The 27,890-nt window shown below is 34.0% G+C and overlaps 4 protein-coding genes and 1 pseudogene across 5 annotated transcripts; 3 read left to right on the top strand and 2 right to left on the bottom strand.

The window, feature by feature from the left end:
* The first annotated feature begins 6,967 nt into the window (after positions 1-6,967).
* On the top strand, positions 6,968-9,314 carry LOC106410765 (bifunctional UDP-glucose 4-epimerase and UDP-xylose 4-epimerase 3). The gene is made up of 9 exons (XM_013851362.3): positions 6,968-7,426; positions 7,649-7,698; positions 7,795-7,930; positions 8,029-8,130; positions 8,230-8,457; positions 8,548-8,629; positions 8,706-8,788; positions 8,872-8,963; positions 9,109-9,314. The coding sequence occupies exons 1-9, from the start codon at positions 7,229-7,231 to the stop codon at positions 9,191-9,193; spliced, it is 1,056 nt and encodes a 351-aa protein (XP_013706816.1). The 5' UTR covers positions 6,968-7,228; the 3' UTR covers positions 9,194-9,314.
* Positions 9,315-9,402: 88 nt separating this feature from the next.
* LOC106410766 (E3 ubiquitin-protein ligase At1g63170) lies at positions 9,403-11,141 on the bottom strand. 2 transcript variants are annotated; one of them, XM_013851363.3, is made up of 5 exons: positions 10,717-11,141; positions 10,361-10,480; positions 10,129-10,261; positions 9,870-10,061; positions 9,403-9,787 (listed from the first exon to the last, which is right to left on the bottom strand). In XM_013851363.3, exons 1-5 carry the CDS (start codon positions 11,139-11,141, stop codon positions 9,611-9,613), a joined length of 1,047 nt encoding a protein of 348 aa, XP_013706817.2. In that variant the 3' UTR covers positions 9,403-9,610. The 2 variants fall into 2 exon arrangements, with proteins under 2 accessions (XP_013706817.2, XP_013706818.2); XM_013851364.3 differs by having other exon boundaries at positions 9,870-10,049.
* Positions 11,142-11,419: 278 nt separating this feature from the next.
* On the top strand, positions 11,420-13,449 carry LOC106410763 (replication factor C subunit 2). The gene is made up of 7 exons (XM_013851361.3): positions 11,420-11,824; positions 12,048-12,154; positions 12,223-12,324; positions 12,404-12,599; positions 12,707-12,835; positions 12,917-13,111; positions 13,189-13,449. Exons 1-7 carry the CDS (start codon positions 11,420-11,422, stop codon positions 13,297-13,299), a joined length of 1,245 nt encoding a protein of 414 aa, XP_013706815.2. The 3' UTR covers positions 13,300-13,449.
* Positions 13,450-15,209: 1,760 nt separating this feature from the next.
* On the bottom strand, positions 15,210-16,880 carry LOC106410764 (annotated as a pseudogene).
* A 3,311-nt stretch (positions 16,881-20,191) lies between these two features.
* On the top strand, positions 20,192-22,130 carry LOC106411309 (RHOMBOID-like protein 2). The gene is made up of 4 exons (XM_013852051.3): positions 20,192-20,903; positions 21,065-21,228; positions 21,296-21,459; positions 21,544-22,130. The coding sequence occupies exons 1-4, from the start codon at positions 20,635-20,637 to the stop codon at positions 21,892-21,894; spliced, it is 948 nt and encodes a 315-aa protein (XP_013707505.1). The 5' UTR covers positions 20,192-20,634; the 3' UTR covers positions 21,895-22,130.
* Positions 22,131-27,890: the final 5,760 nt, after the last annotated feature.

The following is a 27,890-nucleotide window of genomic DNA, read 5'->3' as shown; positions in this document are numbered from 1 at the left end:
TGGTTGGATGGCGGGTCCTGTTCTGAGTAACAGCAGTACAAAACGTGTTCAAGGCTAGAGTGTTTTAAACAAGTAGAGAATCAGAGGTTGTTTCAAGTCTGAAGCATATATGGTTCAAAAGTTGTTGCACAGTATTCAAGGAATTTGATTCAAGGCTCAGTGCACATGAGTGGAATCGAAAGGCCAAGGAGGAAATCAACTTGCAGAAGGATGTTCAGGTTTCTGTTCAAGCACTTGAACAGGTTCGTGATTTTGACAGCAAGGTTGTGTTGTTGATAAGTTCACGAGGAGTAACAAGATATGAAGTAACACGACGTCAATGAGGAGTTGAGCTTGACACTTGGAGTGTAGCAGCTGAGTTCGCAACTCAAGACAATAGATGAAGGTGATGGATATTCAGAATGGCAATGAGATTGTCACATACCTTTCATCAGGCGTGATGTCTATGTTCGTTGATGGGGCTAAGTGGATTTAAGTGTTTTAATCTACTTGAGCGGTTGTGGTGTATAAGTTGAAGCTTATGCAGATTTAAAGAAGATCATGAAGGAACTTCAAGCTTGGCTCAAGGTTAAGCTGAGAGAAGTGAGAAGAGATAAGAGAAGACAAGGAGATGCAGAAGATGAGCAGGCTTGCTCAAGCATCAAGAGGTGTCGGCACAAAGTAAGGGTTATGGACTTGGACCAAACAGGTGGAGTTCTGTGAGGTTTGGTCAAAGCCCATCAGACATGTTTAATGTTGGGCCGGCTTGCACAAGTTACGCGCAGACAACATATGGGCCTAATCGTTGAAGCCCATTAGGTCAAGTGCTGATACAAAGAAGGAGAGATCACGACAGAGATCTCCAAGCTCAAGCTGAGCCTCTAAGAGGCGGGAGCTTCCATGGCGTCTCTTGGAGAGATAGAGTAAGCTAGTGATAGATATGTAATCCTAGGATTAGCTCTTAGCCATGTACTTCTCTTGTATTCTCTTTATACTCTCTAGGGTTTGTATACCCAGGACAGAGAAAGTAATGATCTTGTAAACCACATCGTAGGTGTTTTCCGATACTTCATAGTGGATGTTGTGGATCCTGGATCCACCCCAGATGTAGCGCGCTGCGGCCGTGAACTGGGTGAACAATTTTTGAGTCATGAACAAAGATGAATCGTATGATTAGTGAAAGGGAGATGGGTATCATGAGCTTGTATTCCGCAACAAGTGGGTATCATAACCCCCACATGGGATTTAGCTGTAGCGCGTGATTTCTCACTATACCGTCTTTTTTTTGTTTTCCTTTCTTTCTGCGTGATGATAACTTGGATCTGAATCGAGAAAAACAATTTCTCTAAACATTATTTACAAATGAGAGCTGATTGGTCGGGCTTTATCTTCTTATTTTAGCTTTATCTATTTTAAATCACTAAAATTTACATCATATTGTAGCCTTATCTTTAAAATTTAAAACATACAGTAAGTTTCTATTAATTTTTTTTTATGGAATTTGATATTTATTCATCTATGAAGGTAATTCATTTGCAAAAACGCCTATGGCAAATTTCGTATACGCTGTAGAGCTATGCTAAATCTACGCATAAGAAAGTAGAAAAATATTATAAAGAATGAAGGAACCATCTCTTTAGAAGGCCTGCAAACTTGTGCCCAGGTTTGTATTTCAACGATGTGATGTGATTCCGAATGGTCTGGTCAATCATTGCCAACATAGCATCGACATTAGTCCAGGTTGCGTGGTGCCTCCTCGCATTTCTTTCCCTCCAGATATGGTATATTACCGTCTGGAATATGAGCTTAGCTAGGATGGAGTCTAGACTGCTGAATCGATGATTCTGCAGGTGCATCAGTGTCTGGTGCCAATCCGGATCAATGCCTGCACCCAACAACTTTCCACCCAGTTTATCTCACATGGTGTAGACATAAGGACACGCATAGAACAAGTGATCTCTTGTCTCATCTCTTTCTCCACACAAAGGACAACCTTGAATAATCCCCAAGCACGCATTCTATCTCCAGTTGCCAGTCTATTCTTAACATCGAGCCAAGTAATGAATGAATATCTTGGCACTCCTTGAGTGAACCAGACGATATGACTCCAAGGTACCACAGCTTTCCTAGGTCGGAACTGATTCCACGTCTTTGTTGTTGAGAAAGAGTTTGCGTAGGGGACCCTGGCCATAAGAAAGCAGAACACATGCTTTCTATTGTTTCAAGGCATTTAGCTGGGAGGATAAAAGCAGAGCTCCAGAAGTTGACAATGTTTGAGATGACTGATTTAATGAGTTGAAGTCTACCGGCGAAAGACAGGCTTCTATTAGTCCAGCAAAGCATACAGTCTCAGATCTTGTCTATTAGTGGCTCGTAGTCAGCTGTAAGTGATTTTGTTGTTAATTGATTCCTTAGTACCGTATGGGAAGAGTTCCAATGCTGATACCTAAGGAAGCCACAGTGTCAAGAAGAGAACTCGTTTCCGGTCCAACAGCAAAAATATAAGATTTGGTGGCATTGAATGCAGACCAGAAATTGCCGCAAACCTCTTCATCACTCCCATAATACCCTGAAGAGACTCCGCTGATCCATTGGTGAAAACCACTATATCATCAGCAAAGCTTAAGTGAGTAAGCTTGACTCCTTGACATTGAGGATGATAGGAGAATTCTCCAGCCTCTGCTGCCTGATTCAGAAGTTTAGACAAGACATTGCTGAGGATAACATACATGTATGGTGATAGAGAACATCTATGTCTGATCCCCCGTGCACTGGTGAAGAAATAGAGAATTATCAGTCATGCTTTAGCTTTATTTTTAAAGCTACGACAAAAAAAAATAAAGCAAACTTTATTCTTATGTATTTTAGGTAAAAAACCAACATCTTTCATTTATAGACTGTGAAATCTGTAAAATGAAAAAACTATCTATAATATAAAATAAATTAAATAATCATAATAAAATATCTATAAATATTTTAATTTAATTTTGTTTTTTTAATTATTGAAGTATTTTAAATAACATAAATATTATTTATATATCACATTTTAAATAACACTAAAATTTAATAATTTATTAAAAAATACTAATATAAATTATTTTAATTGATAAAAAATAATTATTTTATATACATCACATATTTCACATATTTTATTTTAAAATATCTACAGCGTATAACTTATAAATACAACAAAAGTCTCTGCAAAAAAAATCTACAATAACAACTTTACAATCAACTTACTTACAAGTAATTTCTTACAACTAAATTATTATAACCACAGTCGAACCAATCACCAAAGTGATTTGTATATTTGTCATCATTACACTCATTTTCACTAAAAAAATGACATAGATCTAACCGTGACAAGTATGGTAATTATTAATAACTCTTATAACATCATTAAAAATAATATACATATATATATATATATATATATATTTATTTATTTATTTATTTTGGCAATACTTTTGAAACATATTAGTAACTAATAACTTATATATTACCACTAAAATAAATAAATAAATAAATAAATATATATATATATATATATATATATCACATTAATAAAATTAAACTAAATATATTTACATTATAATTTCTACATTAATTTATATATCATATATGTTATTAAAATTAATTAATTAATTTTATTTAAAAAAATAGTTTATTTTGACATCCAACTTAAATGTAACGTGTATAATTTCCTTTACACGGATTTAAATTTTTTGAAAGATTTTTAAATAAATTAATGACTAATATTCATATATCAACATAATAATAAATTATATATATATATATATATTAAAGTAATAACTATAATTCATATATCACCATTAAAGTAAATTTTATATATAAACATTCATTTTTGAAATATGATAACTCATGTATCATCAACAAAATAATATATATATATATAACCTTAATCAAAATAATATATATATATTTAACCTTAATCAAAAATTCAGCTTGATGTGTGTGTATATATATATATATATATATATATATATATATCTCAAAATAAATAATATGTGTGTTTAACAAATACAAAACTTAAGCAGTTTTAATCAAATATTTTTTTGTTGATAGTTAAATGACTGAAACTATATTTAAATTTTCGGTTAATTATGTTAATTAACAATCTGATTTTTAATTTTAGCCTATTTTAACTAAAACAAACATAATCTAAAATTTATTAGAATTTATATAATTAAGTACATAAATGTTTAATACTAGAGGATAAGAAACATATTTAAAACTAGAAGATAAGAGACTTATTTAAAATAAATAATCATTAAATACAATAAAAATTAAATAAAATAATATTATTTTATGATTTTATTTTTTTCAAACTGATAAAGATAAAATTTATGAATAATAATATCAAAATAACTTAAATTTTTATTTTAAAATAAAAATATTATATTTGAAATTATTATTTTTACGCATGGCGCATGAAAACTCCTAATATTGTTGAATTTGAGAAAATAGATGTTTTTTTTTTTTTTTTTGTTGAACTTTTAAATTGATTAACAACAAAAGAAAAAATTACAGGCAACTTTAGTTTATGCTTTCAAAAGAAACAAAAAGCAGCATATGAAACAGGATACATTATCTGGATAAAGGAAGCCGTTAAAAATTTCAATTAAGATGTTTTTTACTGCACCCAAGAGGATATATAGTACAATATATATATCACATTAATAAAATTAAATAAATATAATTACATTATAATTTTTATATCATATTCTTATAAATATATATTATTAAAATAGTTTATTTTGACATCCAACTTAGTTGTAAAGTGTATAATTTTCTTTATACATATTTAAATTTTTGGGAAGACTTTTTAATTAAAGTAACGACTAATAATTCATATATCACCATTAAAATATTTTTCTATATAAACATTCATTTTTAAAATATGATAGAAATTATCTCATATACCATCAACAAAGTAATATATAACATTAAAAGCAGAAAATTGCATGTTACAAATATTTTTCGTTATCTGAGTAAACCTATATTGGTCCCACAATATTCATATTAGCATAAGACCACATGTGCTATTCCATAACGTTATTGAATGGTTCTATCTACCGCACATCATCCATCAAAGCCTTAATTAAATAGTTAAAGTTTAAATATGGACCGAAGGGTGTTAGGACCGAAGGGTGTTAGCAAGAGCGGGCATTCAGATACTTATTCGATCGGGTCTATTCGAGTTTTGGATTTTCGGAGTTAAATATCTCAGCCATATTCATGTATTTATAAGTTTCCATTCAAATTCGTTTCAGATTTTTTTTTGGCTTCGGTTCGGGGTCGGATAACCCCTATAAATCTTAAAATTCATATATATTTTAAATTCTCAAAATATAAAAATAAAATAATATATTATATAAAATTTTGAATAATACCTGCCAAAATACCTAAACTTAACAAATAAATGGACTTGACTTGAATATTTGGAGAGAGAATAAATAAATATTTTAAATAGTTATGGTGTTATGAGTATTATTTTGCTTTTTTGGAGATTTATTTTTGACACAAAAAAATATATTTATTTTTGACCATTTATATATGTGTTTAAGTATTTAGGATAACATTAAAATATTTTATATATTTTTGATATTCTTTTATAGGAAAAATTACATAAAAATACCCTAACTAAATGTTGTTATGCTTTTTAATACCTAATTTTTTCGCTATTCATTTTAATACCTCAACTTTATAATACACAACTTTTTAAAATGATGGTCATTTTATCATCCAAATTGTGTTTATTTTAAGCAAAAATATTAATAAGTTTCAAATAAAATTAAAAAATCTCTAAAATTCACAAAACAATCTTAAAATTCTAATTTTTTTCAGTCTTAGAATTAAAAGCAACTAAATTGTGGATAATCTTTAATTGTGTAATAAATTTTTTAACTTTATTATCAAATTTGGTTTATTTTGGAAATAAAAATAAATTTATTTATTTTTCGTTCAAAATTAAGTTTTTAATTAAAACTTTCTCCATAGTTTAGTTTCTTTCTTTCCTATAACTTAAAATAAAAGTGGCAATTTTAAATATTTTTCTTACATTTTGCAGTTTTTAAATTTGATTTGAAACATATTAATATTTTTTGATTAATATAAACAAAGTTTGAGTTTTAAAATGAGCACATATTTAAAAGTTTGTGAATTAATATGTGTAAAATAATGAGTTGAAGTATTGAAGTGGGTTTAAAAAAAATTGAGTATTAAAAAGCTTAACAAAAATTAGTTGGGATATTTTTATGGAACTTTCCTTCTTTTATATATTAAATATAAAAATAATAATATATTAAGAATATAATTTGATTCAGATATATTTGGATACCCAAAATATTTCGGGACGGTTCAGATTTAGTTTTGATCCTCTAGATACCAAAATTTGTTACCCGTTATGATATTTAACTAATTTTATTTCGGATCGGATTTGGTTCAGTTTTTTTTTTGAATTCAAGTTTTTTTGCTCAGTCCTACTTTTTTCTATCTCTCTCCGTTTGATTTTATCTTAGTTTATAGTTTATGAAATTAAACAGATAAAACACAAACATATTTGATACATATTACTGAATTAAATTTTCATCAAAAGTATTTCATCTTTTCAAAAAAATTTTTGTTATTTTTAAAAAGATTAAAAATTATTTTTCCGAATTCCAGTAAGCATTTGTTTTGATTGTTACACTATGTTACCGATGAATCTGTTCAATTGGAACTATGACTAGGTAGACATTAAAATTATGGCATATATCTGTGAATAACCCTTATATTTTTTTCAAAAAAAGCTATCTAAATCTGTGATTTAAAAAATCCTTAATTATCTAAAAGTAGAAAACTAAATTCAGAGACACTAAATTACCCGTTTACCCCTCCAACTCCAATCCTCGTGGATTTGGTCTTTCGTTATCCATTAATCCAAAAATAGATTAAGAACAGGCAAATGAATATCTTTTTTTGTTGTTCAAACAAAATCCTTTTTTGGTCAAAAAGGTGTAACGTGTATCATTTTCCTCGTCACTTATATAACAAACCTTCACGAGTTCAATTCCTACATCAAAGAAACCATCAAAAAGAGATTTCTCCATCTCATTAACCTCTCCCTTTATTTCGTTCGCGGCTACGTTCTTATCTCTACTCACAAGAACCAACAGATCAGTAAAAAGACTCTCTCTCTCTCTCTCTCTCTCTCTCTCTCTCTCCCCTTGATTTGCTGAAAAGATCAATGGGTTCTTCTGTGGAGCAGTGCATTTTGGTGACAGGTGGTGCTGGGTTCATTGGGACGCACACTGTTGTTCAGCTTTTGAATCAGGGCTTCAAGGTTTCCATCATCGACAATCTTGATAACTCTGTCCATGAAGCTGTTCATAGGGTTCGTGAGCTTGTTGGTCCTGATCTCTCTTCCAAGCTTGAATTCAATCTGGTCAGTACCCATTTTAAAAAAAAAGTTCTTTCATTTAAAGAACTGAGATTCTTCAATGATCTTTCAGTATACTTAAAAAGAAATAAATAAATAAATCAATGAAATATCCTAAATTCTGCATTTTTTCTGTTTGCTTGATCTCCAAGAAAAGTTGAAGATTTTTTCTCTGTTATCCACATATTCGTTAGTTTATTAATTTACAGGTGTGTTGATTCATTGCAGGGTGATTTGAGAAACAAAGGAGACATTGAGAAACTCTTTTCCAATCAGAGGTAATGCTGAAACTCAACATTTATGAATTTTTTTTTTAATTCAGATGAAATGATATTTGTCTAATATTCTGATTCTTCTTTGTGAGGGGGAAACAGATTTGATGCTGTGATTCACTTTGCTGGTCTTAAAGCTGTCGGTGAAAGTGTTGCAAACCCTCGTCGTTACTTTGACAACAACTTAGTTGGAACTATCAATCTCTATGAGACAATGGCAAAGTACAACTGCAAAATGGTTAGCTAGAAACTTTCATTTTTTTAGTTAAATAGTTAAAATGATTCACATTGATAGCCTTACAAATTTTTTGTGATGCTGGAATATTTTTTATGCAGATGGTGTTCTCGTCGTCTGCAACAGTTTATGGCCAACCAGAAGTAGTCCCTTGTGTGGAAGACTTTGAGTTACAGGCTATGAATCCTTATGGTCGCACTAAGGTAATTATGATCACACCAAAGTTGTCATCGTGAATATATTTTGATCTTTAGGCTTCTTTTTCTGAACTCCTAACCTCGAATCTGTTTTCTTTTGTGCAGCTGTATCTTGAAGAGATAGCTAGAGACATTCAAGCGGCAGAGCCAGAGTGGAGGATAATTCTCTTGAGGTACTTCAATCCTGTTGGAGCACACGAGAGCGGAAGGATTGGAGAAGATCCAAAGGGCATACCAAACAATCTCATGCCTTATATCCAGCAAGTTGCGGTTGGAAGATTACCTGAACTCAATGTGTTTGGACATGATTATCCTACACCGGATGGTAGCGCGGTACAACATCTATAATTGCTGTTTCTATTTAGAAAATTTGGTTTGGATTCTCTGATGATAGATTGATGAACTAACATACATTACTTGCAGGTCAGAGACTATATTCATGTAATGGATTTAGCAGATGGACATGTCGCTGCATTGAACAAGCTGTTTACTGATCCAAAGATTGGTAAACTCTATAAAAACATTTAATTGTTTGAAGGGTTAGGGTTTTGAGAATGTTTGGTGTTTTATCTGATTCTTAGGTTGTACTGCTTATAATCTTGGGACTGGTCAAGGAACTTCTGTCTTGGAAATGGTTTCTGCTTTCGAAAAAGCTTCTGGCAAGGTGAAATTTCAATCCTTTCTTGATTCAAATGAGATGGAAGATTTGCTGTAGAAAATTGCTATAAACAAACATCTGATTTGCAGAAAATCCCAATGAAATTATGTCCAAGAAGAGCTGGAGATGCAACAGCTGTGTATGCTTCAACTGAGAGAGCTGAGAAAGAACTAGGATGGAAGTAAGTTGTTGATTTTACCATTTCATCATATACAACATACAACCTTGCTTGCATAACAAGAAAGAACATCTGTTCACTCTATGCTCATGGATATACATAGAAGTATACTTTCTGTTGAATAAGGGACTGATTCTTTGTGAATTAGGGCAAAATATGGAGTGGATGAGATGTGCAGAGATCAGTGGAACTGGGCAAACAACAACCCATGGGGTTTCCATGAAAAGCCTTGACCTTCTTCCTCTTTCTCTTAAAGCTTTTCTTTTTTTCTTTCGTCACTAAACATAAGGAAAAACAATAAGAATTGTATCGAGCATTCTTCTTCCGGCTAATAAGAATTTACTTTAAACTGTACGATTTCAAATTATCAACTAATCATGACAACATTTATTTAAAGCAGAGAAACAAAGATGTTGTCTTGTTGCGCAAGTAAAAACCAAAAGATGTTAACAGATTTTAACAAGATTATCTTAACTGTGTATTACATATAACAACAAGTCAACAAGCAATAACACAACAAGATTTAACTAAACTGTGGCAAGCAAATATAAAACTACAACTTGATCAATTGTTGAACCCTTTTTTCTTTCATGGGTTCCTCGCTGCTAACTACAGATCCGCATATTTGCAAGTTTGTTTCTTCTTCTGTGTTAGACTTCCTCTCCATCTTCATAGTTGCTATTCTTGAGGATGTTGTATTTGCAGAGAGGACAGGTAGCGTTTATGTAAAGCCATTTGTCCACACAACTGCAATGGAAATGGTGGCCACAAGGAAGTTCTCGTAGCTCTGTCTCGTCTGCATAAGCTGAAAGACAAATGCAGCATTCCTGTAGATTCACACTCATTTGTCAAAACCAAAATGCAGATTACTAATAGAAAAAAAGGAAGTGATCATTTTGGGTTACTTACTGCATCCTCATGAGGAAGAGTATGTTGGAGGGGTGAATCTGTACCACATTCAGTCATCACTCCTCCTGAATCTCCTTTTGCTTGTTCGTCTTCTTCATCAACAGTATGTTTCTCAGACTCACCAACCTTTCGGAATTTGAACTTAGTAAGTTGGTCAATGTCTTCTTTAGAAGCTCCTTCCTGCATTTTCAACTGATTTCCATTATATATACATAAAAATCAACTTTCTTGGAGTTACAAATTGGGAAAAACAAGTTACCTGTTCGGCCACTGCATATAGAACCGCAATGATGCAAGGCAAGCAGCAGCAAACAGCAATGCCGATCACACAAGCCAGTGCAATGCATAAAACCACAAAGAACACATCGAAACCAAGAAAGACTATACACAACCTACAATTTAAAAAAAAAATGATTTTATTCAAACAACTGACACACAATATGGAGAATTTTAAGAGATAAAAGGGAAGGAAGGAAGGAAAACAAACAAACCAGTAAAGCTGAGGTGACCCTTGTGCTAGCTCTTGTCCACCAGAAGATACCCAGTAGAATCCAATGATCCACCATATAAATGAAAACATTGTATTTGCAGACTCTAGATGCTTAGTAAAACTGCATTTTAAATCGTTACACAAACACTATCACATCACATTATCAATGGGCAAAGCCGGTTGAAACATTCACCTAGGACCCAAGTTTTTTAAAAGAAAATTACATAAACATAAATCCCCAAATTTGTAAGAAAAAACTCAAAATGTATTAAATATATATATATTTTTAAGAAGTCACTCCCAGCCCCAAAATCTCTTGGCATTATCCCAAACACTTGATGTGCATAAAGAACATACCTTTTGCTCGGACTCCTATTACTCCTCCTACGATACTCAACACAAACACAGACCATATGCACCACACATTGCAACCCATACCCAACGGTCCAAACCCTGAGCGGCGTATTGGGCTTCTCATCGCTGCTAAGCCCAAGAACAGCTGCAGCAACGGCGATGAAGGCGAGGTTCCAAACGAAATCAAGAACCACCACGGGCTTCGAGTACGCCCAATCGCTTTGCCTCTCCTCGAGCTGCTCGGCCGCTGATTCGCGAACCAGCATCGACGGCTCTCTCATCATCGTCGTCATCCTCCTCCTCCCGCTGCTTGCATGTCTGAGTAGCCTCGCCGCTTCTCTCAGCCCTTGTCTCCTCACCGACGACCTTCCACCTCTGGTTAAAATCAAAGGCCTCGCATCGTCGTTCTCCGTACTCTCTATTGGCATTTTTTTTATTTTGAGAAAATTGATCTCGATTCGTCGAAATTGGTGTTGAGTTATGTTATAACGATGGAGAAATTACAATCTCAGAGACAAAACCGGAGTATCTAGGGTGTTTCGATTCGAACAGAGAAACAAGATGAAACGAATAAATGGGAAACACGTGATTGATGTCTGAATTGAATATAAAAAAAAATCATTTAAATATTTTTATGTCTTCCTCCTTAAACGACAGCCAAACAAAAATGCGGGGGCATGTATGTAAATATATCGAGGTTTTATAAATGGCCTTTTTAGCAAAATTTAATACTTTTGTTCAGATTTCGTATTATTCTATTTTCACGAGTCGTTTAATGAAAAATGATGATATCTTTAAGTATCGAGTTATTTTTGGGGATATTTCTGATAATTTATATAATATGATCCCGAAATCGAATTCTTATCACTTTGTAGGCCCTTTAATGCAAATTTATCGCCCCCTCCAAACCAGAAAACCCCCAAATCTCATCGGTGGAGATCTGAAAATGGCGTCTTCGTCTTCAACATCTTCCGGCGGCGGAGGTTACGAGATCCCGTGGGTGGAGAAATACAGGCCGAGCAAAGTGGTGGATATCGTCGGAAACGAAGATGCAGTCTCAAGGCTCCAAGTCATCGCTCGCGACGGCAACATGCCCAATCTTATCCTCGCCGTGAGTTTTACTCTTCTTAATCTTTCAATTTCGACCACTAGGATTGATGAGAAACTCCTTAAGAGAATCGGGTTTGTCTCTTATGAGGATTTTGCTAGATTTTTAGGGTAAAGCTTGGTCTTTTAGGGTTTTGAATCATGTATCGAAGGCTTGCTAAGTTTAGTGTTCACTGGAATATTAAGGACTTGGTTCTGATATGTGCTGCTTGGTTGATTATGCACAGGGTCCTCCTGGAACGGGTAAGACCAGTAGCATTTTGGCTCTTGCCCACGAGCTTCTCGGCCCTAACTATAGAGAGGCTGTTCTCGAGTTGAATGCTTCTGATGATAGGTATGTGATGTTTGTTTTCTCCATCTTCGTTTGTTGTTTCCTCATTTTCTTCTTTTGTTATGGTGCAGGGGTATCGATGTTGTTAGGAACAAGATTAAGATGTTTGCTCAGAAGAAAGTCACACTTCCTCCGGGTCGTCATAAGGTTGTCATTCTTGATGAAGCTGACAGGTTCGTGTGGCTTTTTTGACTTGAGTCTTTTGTGAATTGTAACAGGCAACTTTTAACTTGATTCATTGTGATATATCAGCATGACATCTGGAGCACAGCAAGCTTTGAGGAGAACGATTGAGATCTACTCAAACTCTACCCGGTTTGCACTTGCTTGTAACACTTCTGGCAAGATTATTGAGCCTATCCAGAGTAGATGCGCCCTTGTTCGATTCTCTAGGTTATCTGATCAGGAGATACTTGGCCGTCTCATGGTCGTGGTTCAAGCTGAGAATGTATGGATGGATTCTTCCACTTTTCTTTCCTTGTTCAAGTTTTAATACTCTGAATCATATTCCCTGTTTTGCATTTTCTAATTGCTTGTGTTTCTCAATCTCTCAAGGTTCCTTATGTACCTGAAGGCCTTGAGGCGATAATCTTCACAGCTGATGGTGATATGAGGCAAGCTCTGAACAACTTGCAAGCTACATTCAGTGGGTTTCGCTTTGTCAATCAAGAAAACGTCTTCAAGGTTCCCTTTAGTTCACTTATCTGATCACAAATTATACATCTCTCCACTTATTTCCTCCTCTCTTTTTTTTTATATGTTCAGGTCTGTGACCAGCCTCACCCGCTTCATGTCAAGAACATGGTTCGCAATGTGTTGGAAAGCAAGTTTGACGATGCTTGTCACGGCATGAAGCAGCTATACGATCTAGGCTACTCTCCTACCGACATTATCACAACACTTTTCCGTATAATAAAGAATTATGATATGGCTGAGTATCTGAAACTTGAGTTCATGAAAGTATGTATACATCTGATTTCTTCTTCACATTTCAAAACATCATCATACTCGTCTAACACCAATTGTATGTTCTTCAGGAAACTGGTTTTGCGCATATGAGAATATGTGATGGAGTTGGATCATACCTCCAGCTATGTGGTCTTCTTGCTAAGTTAGCCGTTGTTCGTGAAACAGCGAAAGCTGCTTAGGCCAGATAAATTCCACTTATCAGTAGCAATGGGATCGGTGGCTGGTTTGTATGTTTAAACTGAGTTGGTTAACTCTCGCTGTTTGACGGTTTTAAATAACATTTCCTCCAACCCATTGAGATATTGCAATGCAATTTGTCCCAAGAAATATATCTTATCCCAAGAAGTGGTAACGCAATTTTTTTTTTTAAATACAATCTTGGATGAATTAATAAAATAATTATGATGTATTAAAATCTTACGAAATTTCATTTAAAACCAGTCAATTGGATTTATACTTTCAACTAATGAACTCTTCACAACAATCCCAACTAATGAACTCATCACAACAGCGGAGGATGTTGTGTTTGGATGGTGGTTATGATTAAGGTTTTCTTGGAGGCTGTTCTCACCTTGAGCACACAAAAAACTAGCCGTGGGGAGATGGTAATCCCCACCTTCCCTCTCCTCTTCCGCGACGCGACGCGCCGCCGCGTAAACATTTTGTCTTCTTAATATTTTTTCTTCGTTCTTGTCAATTTAAACTACTTTTTCTTCCTTTACTGATTGTTTTCTTGGACAGTGAGACAGCTTTACACCACGGTTGTTTCTCAACCGTGGACAGGTAACCTAGTGGTGATTAATATTTCGGCATCACCAGAAATAAGGGACTGACACGTAATCTTTTACACATAGACCGAAAATATAGACTGCTAATACGTGACTAGTCTGGATTTATTTTTGCGGGCGCGCAGATCAAACTCTAGTTAATACTATTAACAATATAAATGCAAACAACAATACCTCACAACTTTTCTAACAATGCAAAAAAAAAAAAAAGTTATCTCCCCCTTATATTGGGTTATCACTCAGCATGATCTTGCCTGACACACTTATGTCAGAATAATATGAGATATGAAAGAATCAGCCCACCCCCAACTTTGTTGTCGAGTCATTTGTAATTTCACACTAATCTGCAAATACTTTTAAAAAGCAGTCATCTACCTAATAACCATTCTATTTATGTATATTCACTTAAATTGACCTAAAAAATAACATAATAAATAACACAATCTTAATATTATTATTATTAAATTTAGTTTACGGCAACTATATTGAAACAGAATAAAAAAGATCAATCACAAAATGTGATTCACATATAATATATGACCAAAACCTTCAAAATCAAAACAAATGTTAAACAAAAAAATATGCTTTATGAAGATAAAATCCCGTGCGAACACAGACCAGCCATTAGTTTATTTGAGTATAATAATCTACTACAAAATTATAATTTTATGTACGGAAAATGAATAACAAGTCATGTGTTCTTTATTTACATGATAAGTTAAGTGACTTGTAGTTATACAATTGATAATGTCACTCTTTCTTTGCTTAAATCAGATGGTCACTCTTTAAAAAAAGTTAAATTGTCACTTTTGTAAAAATCAAGGTCACTATATTTGTGGTACTGCATAATGGTTTAATGTAAATGTTGATTCCCTAAAATTATATAATAATCAGTATAAACTTGGGAAATCATTTTACAATTTCATTTTCTCAGTTTCTCACACATATTAGTTTAGCTATTAAATTCCGTAGATTTATTTTTCACTATTACACGATTTAGATAATTATAACGTATATCCCTGACATATCCCTTTCTGATCGACCTGAAACCGCGTGGACCTTACCAATTATCCTCGTAATGATCCATAAGAAAGGTCGTAATTCCTTTTTTCCTAGACAATACGTTGACATGAAACAAGTTTTATTCATCCTATATATCACGTGATTTTAGATCATTTTGAAAGAAATCCTCAATATTTTATCATCTAAATAAAAATATTATTATATGAAAAATAAGATAAATTATCAATTTTCTTAACCTGTCATTGATTTAGGTTATTTTTAATAATTTAAAATTGAAATTAGGCAATCCTTCTCTTTATCGATCTATCATGCAAAGTCAATACATTCTTCAACCAAAGCCAATTCCTTTTTTTTTTACTGACAATACACTGACATGAAACAAAAACAAGTTTTATTCATACAACATGTAACGTTTTATTCATCCAACATGTAATTTAGTACATAGAGAATCAAAGTGATGAAAAGAGCAAACTTACAAGGATCAGTCATTTCCCCGAACAAGAACTAGTAGCTCAGTTACCATTTTCAAGCAAACCAGTACCCTTGAATTTCTCTTCCATTAACCCATCCATACGAGCTGCCATGTCCGGAGTCAAATAATTCACCCAATCTCCGGTCTTTCCTTTTCTGAAAAACGCGCGGTTTACATTAGGAGAAGAAATATCTGCTCTCTCCTTATCTCCTTTGTTAACTTCAAGATTCTTCAACGTTTCAAAGCTGCAAAGGTTCACAACTTTCTCAACAACCCCATTCTTCTCTTCCTCAGCTGTGAATCTATAACCCATGAACTCAGCCAATCTCTTCACATAAGGCAAAGGATCAGCACTCACATTCTCGTACTTGAGGAACAAAGTCTTATCCGGATTCTCTTGGTGAGCTTTCCAATAGCCTAACACATGATCAAGATAAGGACCTTCCCCGGAAATACCTCGGCAGAACATATCAAAACACTCCTCAAGACTATTGAGCGGGCCACGTGTTGACCTTTGCTTTTGCATGAAGTTCCAAAAGGAGACGAAAGTGTCCTTTGGGTCTCTCCAGATGTAAACCATCTTGCAACCCGATTTTACAACCGAATCGGGTAAGAAATCGTGTGGCATATGAGTTGCAAAGAGAGTGTTCCCTTTGTCTTGGAGAACATCAACGTGAGGGAACAAAGGGAACTCGATCTCAATGAAAGGAATAAGCTCGTGAGGGTTACGTTTGAGGAGAGGGTTTGTGGGATCGTTGAAGCGAGATCGTTGAAACGAGATCGATGGGCTATTGTGAATGTTAGAGATTTGAGCCAGGTGGAACCGGTCTTTGGGTAGCTACAGATGAGGAAGTCATTGGGTAGCGCTTGGAAGAACTCTTGCGCGTAAAGGGAACCTTCAAGGAAAGGCTGTATCCACCAATGACCACCGTACCCAATCAAGGGAGCTTTCGGCCTCCAGCCTTTCACGTGAGGCAACGTGGAGATCAGGTCTTGGTACCGTTTCTGATTCTTTTGGAACTCTGTTATAACTCGGTCTCGTCATGGTTTGGCACGGTAGTGCCGGTTACGGTTTCCGTTGCCATTGGAGATAGAGGAAGAAGATTGGAGGACATGTGTTTATGATTCTGTGTGAGATCAGAGATGGTTGTTCGGACAAGATCTGATGAGAGCGGGCTTTTTACATTAGAAGCAAATCGATAGCGACATTAGATTGTTCTTTTTGTCGTTGTACTAATTACTATATTTCATTTTTATAATAATACCTGCTTTCTTTAAAATGGTATAGAAATAGACTGGCCACTAGCCACATGATTCATGTGCTTGTACCGAGGACCGGATCTGGATCTGATTACGTGTAATAATGAAGATAAACTTGTTTACCCACGTGAAACATTTAAAAGTGTAAAATCGAGATTCAGCAAAAATAAACCGGCACACAAACTAATTTCTAGAACTAATATTTCTTTATTGAAAATATATTTCAACCGATCTTTTATAGATTGGTTAATCCGATTACACATGTCTTACACAACTGAACACCGATTGAACCTATTTTATCCACATTGTTTGACTCAACATCTGTTGATCAAATCTCTTAAGTGAGTCTGAGTCAGATATGAAACTTCGAAATCTTTTGTGTTTCCTATGGAAATTATATCGTTAAAATCTCTAACTCTAAACTTAGGTAAAAACTAATATATATATATATATTATCATATATATTATTTCATATATTTTAGCATAACCAAAATTTTCAGTTCGTGATCTAACAATATTTGTTAATGCTTATTTCATCAACCAAACATACAAAAGTATTCTACATAATTACATATGTCACACATTATTACATAATGTTTTATGTATAACACATGTACACGAACTAAATCTCTACGAGTAACCTATGAAACTTCAATTTCTTGAGTTTATAATGAGTACGCTGATTTGGCCACGATGTAAAATGGTGGGTTACAGGTCCATCATGGCAGCGGATATTAAGCATACATGTTGCAGATTCTTTGGGTGCTTACTTGACTCGACTAAACCAAGGAAAAGTAAGAGGATATTGAGAAACTTTCTTGTTTACGATTTCAGTATTGTTTTAAGAAAGAAATTAGGATCAGCCAGCTTTGAACCCAACAATCGACAATAAAATTATGGGATTAACTTGTATTTTATATATTTTTAATTTTGACCTTTCAAGTGTAATTTAAAAGTTAGATAAAAATAATTTATTAACAGTGTTTCCCTGTTTGTTTTTTTTCATCTTCGTTTGTTGTTTCCACATTTTCTTCTTTTGTTATGGTGCAGGGCTTTGGTTATGAAAATTAGTTAACCGCAACAAGAATGAGATTAAATAAAAAAGATCAATCACAGAAATAATGATTCACATATAACATATGAGCAAACCTTTCAAAGTCAAAACAAACAATAAAAAAAAATATCTAATGAAAATTAGTCCTGTGTGAAACACGAACCAACTACTAACTTATTTTAGTATAATTTACTATACAAATTATAATTTATGTATGAAAAATAAATTCGTGTGTTATGTATATATATACTATGGAGTCATTGGTAAGTGTTGTAGCTTTTATTTTTTGGTTTTAGAATAGTAACTGTAGATTTATTTTTTGTAATTATTTTTTTGCTCTAGAAATAAAATTTTCTACGGTCTTTCTTAGTTTTTCAGAGATATTTTTGCTGTAACTTTTTAAAATAAAGGAAAACATAATTGGTTGACATGTATGATTTTAATCTAAATTTTAGCTCTTTAGAGTATCTATAACACAACCAATCATCCCCTATTATCTGAGAATTGAATTTTCTTATTTGTCATCTTCTAAATGATTTTAGCGAATTTGCTTATTTGTTATATTTTTCATGATTTTAAGATAAATCATTAGTTTAATTAATATTATTATTTAAAATTTTATGTATATATATCATAATATTTAAGATAATTAATAAATATTAACTTATTCTACCGATATATATACTATTATTTTATAAAATATATTTTAATATATAATTATCATGATATTTAGAACATTTAATTAAAAATAGATATTAAAAACATTTATCTTATATTTAATTTACAATTTAATGACAAATATTATAGTATGTTTCTCTGATTCTTATTGAAAATATTGATCCAAATAGAAATTATTATAAAATATACATAAGTATACTAATATATTTAATTTAATCGGTTTCTTCAATTTATTCGGTTAGATCGGTTAATATACTGTACTATATCTATATATTGCGGTTTCTTAAATATAACATCTATTTGGTTTATTCGGTACTATCAAATCTAAACTATTTTTTCTATTTTGGTTTGGTTCGGTTTTAAATGGTTTGGTTTTGTCGGATTGAACATCCGAGGCTATTGTTATTTTGTTGACGTTTATGAGTTGTAATTGTTTATAATCCTTTAAATGCCACTAGATTTCTTTTCGGTCCAAATGCAATAAGTGTTTAATCGCAAATCTAAAATTTTCTAATTTTTTCTAATTTGATTATTACAATGGAAAAAAATTTTGATCAAAAATTCACGTCTCATAAATAAAATTAAACTATGAAACAAAAGAACAGAATTTAATATATTGATTACCAATATGAATATTGAAGTTTTATATTTATAATATTAATTTAAAATTACATCTAATTTAATATTTTGTTTAATAAAAATGAACTTAATATTTCGTTTGATAAAGATGAACATCAGAATTAAAATTATATATATATATATATATATATATATATATATATATTTGTCCGCACTTTGTATATCAACTAGTTTACATGATAAGTTTAGTGACTTGTAGTTTATGTTTGATAATGTCACTCTTTCTTTATTTAAATCAGGATGGCCACTCTTTAAAAAAGGTTAGATTGTCACTTTTTAAAAATCAAGATGGTCACTATTTTTGTGGTACTCCATAATGGCCCTATAATGTTTACCTAATGTCATATAATCAGTATAAACTTGTGAAAACATTTTACAATATCATTTTTTTAGTTTTACAATATTAATGCCTTAGATTTATTTTTCACTATTTCTTGGTTAGGTAGAGTGTTTCCAACTGGAATCTCTATTACACGATTTAGATAATTATAACTTATAACCATCCCTTTCTAATTGACCTGAAACCGCGTGGACCTTACCAATTTATTTCTGGTAGTGATCCATAATAAAGGTCGTAGTGGTTTCATAGAAACCAAAAACACCATCTTTTAATATTTAGCGTGTATCGTTATATACCACAAAATTGATTAAAATAATATACCATAAAAGAAAATACAATTTTATATTTGAAGAGAAAAGATAGTTGCCATTTGCCAGATAAAAAAAATAATGTAGCCTGTATCATTAGCATTTAGCAACACAAAAAGATAATAGAACCCTTGCTATATGTCTTTTCTAGTTGACAAAAACAAGAGTCTTTTCTCATCAAAAAAAAAATATATATTTTGGATCAAACTCATCAAAATATATTCAAAACACAAAGAACACATATATAAACCAAAGTAACGTTATTTTAGTAATAATATTTTAACATCTCTTTCTTTCACAAGTTTATCTTCTTTTATTTGTATTTGTACTGACGGCAAAACCTTGGAGAGGAGCTGGCAGCACCACCAAACTCGCCATTGACAGTTGACACACCACCAAAAGCTCTATTATTTTCTTTATTCCCCAAATATCGACTTAGACTAATAACAACTATGGCTTTAAATGGCGACAAACCGCACCTCCGCACTGAACCACCGTAAATAATAATAATTTTTTTTACATACATATATGTATTTATATATTTTTGTTACTATTATTACAATTTTACCGCATTTGTCTTACAGTTGTCTCACACGTCACCATTCAAAACTTATATAATTTCACTTCTAAATTTTTTTTTTTATTTTCCATAGTAAATCATCAATTTGTTGAAGCTGAAACCCAAGTACACAGACGCACACAAACAAAATAAACGTTTTTCTTTTACTTTTTTTACTTAAATTTGTTACAACAAAAAAAAGGTCACAACTTTTGCCTTAATTCTTCTCTCCTATTACAGATGCTCTGTCTCAATCTCTTGTTCCTCTAATAGTCTAATTCATCCTCCTCTCTTTCTTCGAAGTTACTTTCTCCCCGTTTCGTTATCTGATCAGTCAATCTCGAAGATAGATCTGGAGGTTTTGAGCTGAGAGAGAGAGAAAGAAACAGAGAAATGGCGAACAGAGATTCGGAGAGAGGAGAAGGGAAGCAGAACAACACCAACTATTCCTATGACGAAAGCTCCAGCGATACTCATTGGACTTCGTGGCTCGTTCCACTGATCGTCGTGGCGAATCTCGCCGTCTTTATCGCCGTTATGTTCGTCAACGACTGTCCCAAGAAGATCATCGGACCAAACAAAGCTTGTGTCGCTAGATTCCTCGGAAGATTCTCTTTTCAGCCCCTTAGAGAGAATCCCCTCTTTGGCCCTTCTTCCTCTACGTAAGTTTTACCTCCTGATTTCAAAAAATCAAGTGGGTACCTCGAAAGTCTCAATCTTTATTTGACCTCTTGGAAGCTGAGAGATCAATCATTGTCTGATGGATTTGAGTTTTGGTTTACCTGTGTGAATGATTCGGTTTTACTACGGATTCTTGTTTCAGATTGGAGAGAATGGGAGCGTTGGAGTGGAGGAAAGTAGTACATGAGCATCAAGGATGGAGACTCGTCACTTGTGTGTGGCTACACGCTGGTATCCTTCATCTTCTTACCAATATGTTGAGTTTGATCTTCATCGGTATCCGCCTTGAGCAGCAGTTTGGCTTCAGTAAGTTATTTTGTCTTAACGCACTCTCCTCCAAGTTGAGACATTTTAATCTTTGATTAACGTGCAGTAAGAGTCGGGCTTATCTACTTAATCTCTGGTCTCGGTGGAAGCATACTCTCCTCTCTTTTCCTTCAAGAAAGTATCTCTGTTGGTGCTTCTGGTGCTCTCTTTGGACTTCTTGGAGCTATGTTGTCTGAACTTCTCACCAATTGGACTATCTATGCTAACAAGGTACTTATTATCCTCTAAACCGGTTAAGACCGGAAATGTACTTTAGCTTTGGTTTTTATCGGTTTACTTTTTTTTTTTTTGCAGGCGGCTGCTTTGTTCACACTCCTATTCATCATAGCGATCAACTTAGGACTAGGCTTGCTTCCTCGGGTTGACAATTTCGCGCATATAGGAGGGTTTATAACCGGGTTCTGCCTCGGTTTTATCCTCCTTGTCCGGCCACAGCACGGTTGGGAAAGTTCCCGCACCAACACTTCCCTTACCAAACGCAAGTATAGCATCTACCAGTACGTTCTGTTCATAGTTGCAGTCCTTCTACTTGTGGTTTGTTTAACTGTTGGATCAGTGATGCTTTTCAAAGGAGAGAATGGTAACAAACATTGCAAATGGTGTCATCGCCTCAGCTGTTTCCCCACTTCGAAATGGACCTGTTAATCATCATCATCATCATCATCATCATCATCATCATCATCATCATTATCCTCTAAAAATTCTTATATGTGTTCTTCTTGTAGCAGATAATTTGTTTGTTCTTTTTGCCTTTGACCTCTCTTGCCTTATATAACATACATGTATATTACTAAATTCGTCATGTATATTCCAGTATCTAATAAAATAAACACATATCTGTGAACACATAAAATAAAAGTATTTTAGTTTGGTTACATTCATGCTTAGAATCTCTTGTTTGGATCTTGTTGTCAAATGTTTTGTCATATAATCATCAATCTTCATAAATATTTTTTTTTCTTTCTCAAGATCTGAAAGCAATAATGCATACATTAGCTCTTAGATCCTTATAACCACTATATCTTTCATATCCTCTATTCAAAATTAAAACCTGAACAGATAGAGTAATCAGTTATTTATCTTTAATATTTGGCTTTAAATGAGTTTCAAAATCTATTAAAGTTAATAAATTTAGTGGATTTAAATAGCATATCTACAGTACATTATTTTTTTGTTTGAAATATTTTGTATAATATATGATATATCTTCGTTTTTAAAAATAAGGTGAAAATATAAGAATATTCAATTTTTGTTTTTTTTTTAATTTAGTTGCCTTTAAAAATAAGGTGGCTCAAACGAATGATATAGTTTTGGTATAATGTTTTCATAAGAAAATTATTCTGTATAATAAAAAATAATATTGATTAAAGTATTGTCAGAAAATATAAAGTAAATTATATGGTATAATGTTTTTGTTTTCAGATATAATAGGATTAACTAAACCAAAAAATTTAGCATGTATGTCATACCTTTTATTGTCAGAAAAATATAAGGTAAGACGAAAAATAGTTAAGCCTAATAAAGTGTGCAACAACCTTATTTAATTAGATTTTTCAGAATGATCCTCTTTTAATAGTATAGATTATTCTGTATAATAAAAAAGAGTATTGACTAAGGTATTGTTAGAAAAATATAAGATAAATTATATGGTATAATGTTTTTGTTTCCTGATGTATAATAGGATTGACAAAACCACAGAATTTAACATGTATGTCAAACATTTTATTGTTGAGAAATATAAGGTAAGACAAAAAATAGTGAAGCTACAACAATCTTATTTAAATATATTTTTCAGAATGATCTTATTTTAATAGTATAGATAATAATTTTAAACATTATATATAACTAACTTTTATATGGAAAATTATGCTGTTTTATATTTCCTTTCTAAGAATTAGAGAGAGTTTCAAGATCCGGGCTAGTTCCTCGTCAGAGAAGCACATCACATCAATATATGGGGAAAGTATTTCCGGATGAATTTAGGGTTAATGTGTGATAGGTCGAGTGTGTTCCACATAATGGGATCGCAGCAAGCCACCCACCATTCTCCACATACATGAGTAGTCCATTAGTCGTCAACTCCTCCAGGCTGAAACAGTTTCAAAATTTTCTCATTAAGATGTCAACGTCCGCCTTTTCCCATCCAATGGCTTACTATTGACGGTTCTCAACCATTGTATAAAGCTTCATGAGAAACCTAAGGGAATGAAACGTACACTAAAAAGAAACTCAAAAATGGGTTCATTCAAGAGATTACCTAACTCTGTTTTTATGAAATATGCTCGATAATTCAAGAACTCATACTTTTGAAAGAAAAGAAGATAATGCTGGAGATACAATATGGTCTCCATCAGTTGAAGAGACTGAAAGGAATACTGTGGGTTAGTTAAGTAACCAACGGATGAAGTCAAGGTACTTATTAATTAAATACTAGCCTTATTGTTGTTTTGTGTCAGTAGGTTTGTCATTTGATTACAATTTTGCATGTATATTAAGAAGCTGATCTGGAGAAACCAGTTCTTGGAAGTTGGTTTGCCAAAGGAGTTAAAATGTTAACCGAAAACACTGGTATAGATCAGTACATAGTGTCTGGTTAGAACTTGGATAATTTATCTCGTCTCTCTGGTTCTATACTGTCCTTTGAGCATCATATCTCGGGTGTTCTCGTACCATGCCTCTATGTTGGGAACACCCGACATATCACTATGCTAAAAGGAGAGTATATAACCATAGAGATGAGTTAATTTATTCAAGCTCCAACCATAAGCTATGTATTGATCTATACCAGTGTTTTCAGTTAGCATTTCAACTCATTTGGAAAACACGATTCCAAGAACTCGGTTCTCTAAATAAGCTCCATAATATACTTGCAACTCGTAATTAAATCACAAAACCAACATAAGACTACTTTAATTGGTTAATAAATAATTACATTGACTTCATCTGTTGGGTGCTCAACTATCCGCCAGTATTCTCCTCCGATCACCTCAACCAATGAAGACCATTTTGTATCTCGTGCATTGTCTTCTTTTATATCAAAGTAAAAGTTATTGAAATTATGATCGTATTTCTCTAAATCCGGTCTCACTGAAGTCGCTACGCCTGTTTGGTGCTCCCAGGTGTTCATCGGGGTGAGAGCTATGCTTGCGCGTCGTCTTTACCTACACTCGTTTTTCTGTTTCAAACTGCTTTTGCTCTATAACTGTAGTCAGATCGGAGTAGCCTAGTACCAGCGTTTACCGGAATTGTAGTCCCCCGATTTGCCCTTTCTAGGGTTGATTAATGAAACTTTTTTTTTAAATGTTCCCACAACATTCTACCATGCAAAAACGCTTGTTTGATTCAAAGATTGTTTTTGTTAATTGGGTTGAAAAAGTAAAAGTAAACTTAAATATGAATGGAAATGAAATTCAACAAAATCAGAAAATTTCATATCAATTTCGGAAAGCATAAAGATTCCAAGAGATATCAAAAACTCCTAAGTTAAATTCAGAAAACATAAATATAGTGTTGGAAACTACATACGCAAGACGTCATAAAACTCATGAAAACAACAATCACAGACCGTTTATTTGAGTCACAAGCCGGATTAGTAGGAGAACAAACAGTGCGACTACCCCGGATCCAGCCCAGTGTCCCTTTATATTAAATAGTTAAGGGTCTCAATTTTTCCTATAAATCTATATTTGTATACAAAAAATTAAAATATATAATAAATTAAATTGAAAATGACCCAAAAATACTTTTTATGTATGTAGTTTTATTTCATCAGAAAATATACACGGTATTATTGATTATATTTTAAAAATATTTTAAACATTAAATAAATATAAATATTAGAAGGTAAAAAAATTCGATTCAGGGTCTGTATAACTGTTAAGCCAGCCCTTAGATCTGTAATATAAATATTTCGAATTTAATCAGACAAACGAGGGGAGATACATTGACACAAAACATAGGGGTATATAAAATCTCTTGAAAAACAACAAAGGCATGCATGCATGTCAATAATCATGAAAACAAGCATTATTTCTCAATAACATCAAATTGCTAGGGTTTAATTGAATAACAATCACCCAACGTTTAATTGACACACAAAAGATATAGCTATAAATATAATCATGAGGAATCTAATCAGACGCACGAAGAGAGATCTATTGACACGTAACAGAGCGGTAGACTCCGTATAATTGGAAAACAAAATTGCGAAACCATTGTCACAACCACACATCGATATCACAAGAAAAGAAAATGAGAAAAGGAAAACATACCTTGAAAACATACCTTACAACAAGTCCTCTTGCCACAAGAGTGCAATGCTGAAGATCGACATTCGAAAGGCCTTTGATACGGTTTGTTGGGACTTTGTGATCAAGGTCTTGGAGGCTCAACAATTTTCACCGATGTTTATCACTTGGATCACTGAGTGCATATCTTCTCCTAGATTTTCAGTGGCTATAAATGGTGAGCTTGCTGGTTTCTTTGAAGGAAGGAAAAGATTAAGACAAGGAGACTCTATTTCCCCTTACCTCTTCATCATGCTTATGGAAGTGCTCTCAAAGTTGCTGGATAAAGCTGAATCAGATGGACAGTTTCTGTTACACCCTATGTGCTCTTCTCCTAAGCTCACCCATCTGCTTTTTGCAGATGATCTTCTAGTTTTCTCTGATGGCTCAAGTGATTCGACTGCTGGTATTAAAGCCATTATGAATTTGTTTAAAGACTGGTCCGGGTTAGACACAAATGAGGCCAAATCAGAAATATTTCATAGGGGATATACAGTCAATCAAGCCACGGCTTTGTGTGCTCTATCTGGCTATCGTCGTGGTGAGTTTCCTACACGGTACCTTGGCTTGCCTCTTAGCCCTAACAAGATCTCTGCGGCTACTCTTCAGCCTTTTATTGATCGTATCACTACGAAACTTCACTCTTGGACTGTTAAATTCCTATCGTTTGCGGGTAAAGTGACAATGATATCATCTGTCATTTACTCCATGGTTAACTTTTGGAGTTCAGTATTTGTTCTCCCTAAGTGGTTCTACGCGAAGGTGGACTCTCTCTGTTCGGGTTTCTTGTGGAAAAACAGTACAACGTCGGCAGCAGGAGCTAGAGTTTCTTGGATCAATGTCTGTAAGCCGAAATCTGAAGGGGGGTTGGTCTTCGAAAGCTCGAGGACTTCGAGATGGTATTCAGGCTGAAGAGGTTATGGCTCTTCTTTTATGGCTCTGGTTCGCTTTGGGTCCCTTGGCTCATCAACAACAGGTTCGGGGGAAGAAGTATCTGGTTAGTGAACGACGCGCCACGATTTTCGAGTACAGTTAGGAGCATGTTACAGCTGAAGCAAGACCTGTCGCTGTTTCTCCGATGCAACGTTGGTAATGGGTCCAAAGCGTTGTTCTGGTACGACTATTGGACTGAGTTAGGTCCTTTAATCCTCCTACTAGGTTCATCCGGGCCGAGGTCTCTTAGGATTCCTCTCTCAGCCACAGTCTCTCAAGTTGTTTGTAACGGTCACTGGAACCTGCCTCCGGCGCGCTCCGAAAATGCTCTGACCCTTCAGATTATTCTATCTACTATGTCGGTTCCATCTGCAGCTAGCAGCGATGATGTGTATTTGTGGAGGCAGGGTTCTGGTGGTTTTGGTCCATCTTTCTCATCGAGGGTTACTTGGGAGAGAATCCGGGTCCCTAACCCCCCCGTTGATTGGCACAAGGTGGTTTGGTTTAAGGAGGAAGTTCCTCGGTATTCCTTTATCTCTTGGACTGCTTTCCTTGGTAGATTACCAACCCGAGATCGTCTAATCTCTTGGGGACTACAAGTTCCGCCAGGTTGTGTCCTTTGCTCTCTCGCTGATGAGTCTATTAGTCATTTATTCTTCGATTGTTCTTTTGCGGTTGCTACTTGGAGTCGTTTTTGTGGCAGGTATTTGGCGTCTCCACCGACATCTCTAGCTGCAGTTGTTAGCTTGTGTCACAACCTTCAGGGCCCTTATGCTCCTCGCGCAGTAGCGGTTTTGAAGCTCCTCAACCAGGTCGTCATCTACTCCCTTTGGCGTGAGCGGAATGCTCGTATCTTCAAAGGCGTCTCGACATCTCAGGAAGCTACTTTCAGGGTGGTGGATCGCGCAATGCGTGATAGGCTCCTATCTGTGCCTAGGCCCGCAGCGACTGCTCGCTCTCCTTCTCTTCTTGAGCTCTATTTCTGCTTTATCTCCCCTTATAGTTAGTGCTGCTACATTTCTCTCTTTCTGTTGCTGCTGCTCTTGTGTTCTCTGCTCCTTTTCTTTTGTGTAATAAGTTGTGGTTCACAACATGTAAAAAACTAAAAAAGCTGGTATAAATCTTAACATTTAGACCCAAAAAAAAAACACGACGAGAAAGAAGAACCTTGGACGAGTATAGTGGCGACTGTTGTAAGAACCTTAGTTCTATCTTTTATAGCATGAGGAAGGGTGTTGGTCCGATTAATCGTCCAGACCTAATTTTTTTTTTAATTAGGTAACCAATATAAAGGGAGAAAAATATGTCAAGAAGATTTTTAGAGAAAAAGACCAAAATAGCACTAAATCAAGTTTTTGTTCCCAAACTAGCACTCAAGGTCAAAAGTCACAAAAATAGCACTCAAGGGGTGGAGTTTAGGGT

This window comes from Brassica napus, chromosome C9, assembly GCF_020379485.1.
Source record: "Brassica napus cultivar Da-Ae chromosome C9, Da-Ae, whole genome shotgun sequence".
Lineage (NCBI taxonomy): Eukaryota > Viridiplantae > Streptophyta > Magnoliopsida > Brassicales > Brassicaceae > Brassica > Brassica napus.
This window is presented reverse-complemented; position numbering and strand designations above follow the sequence as displayed.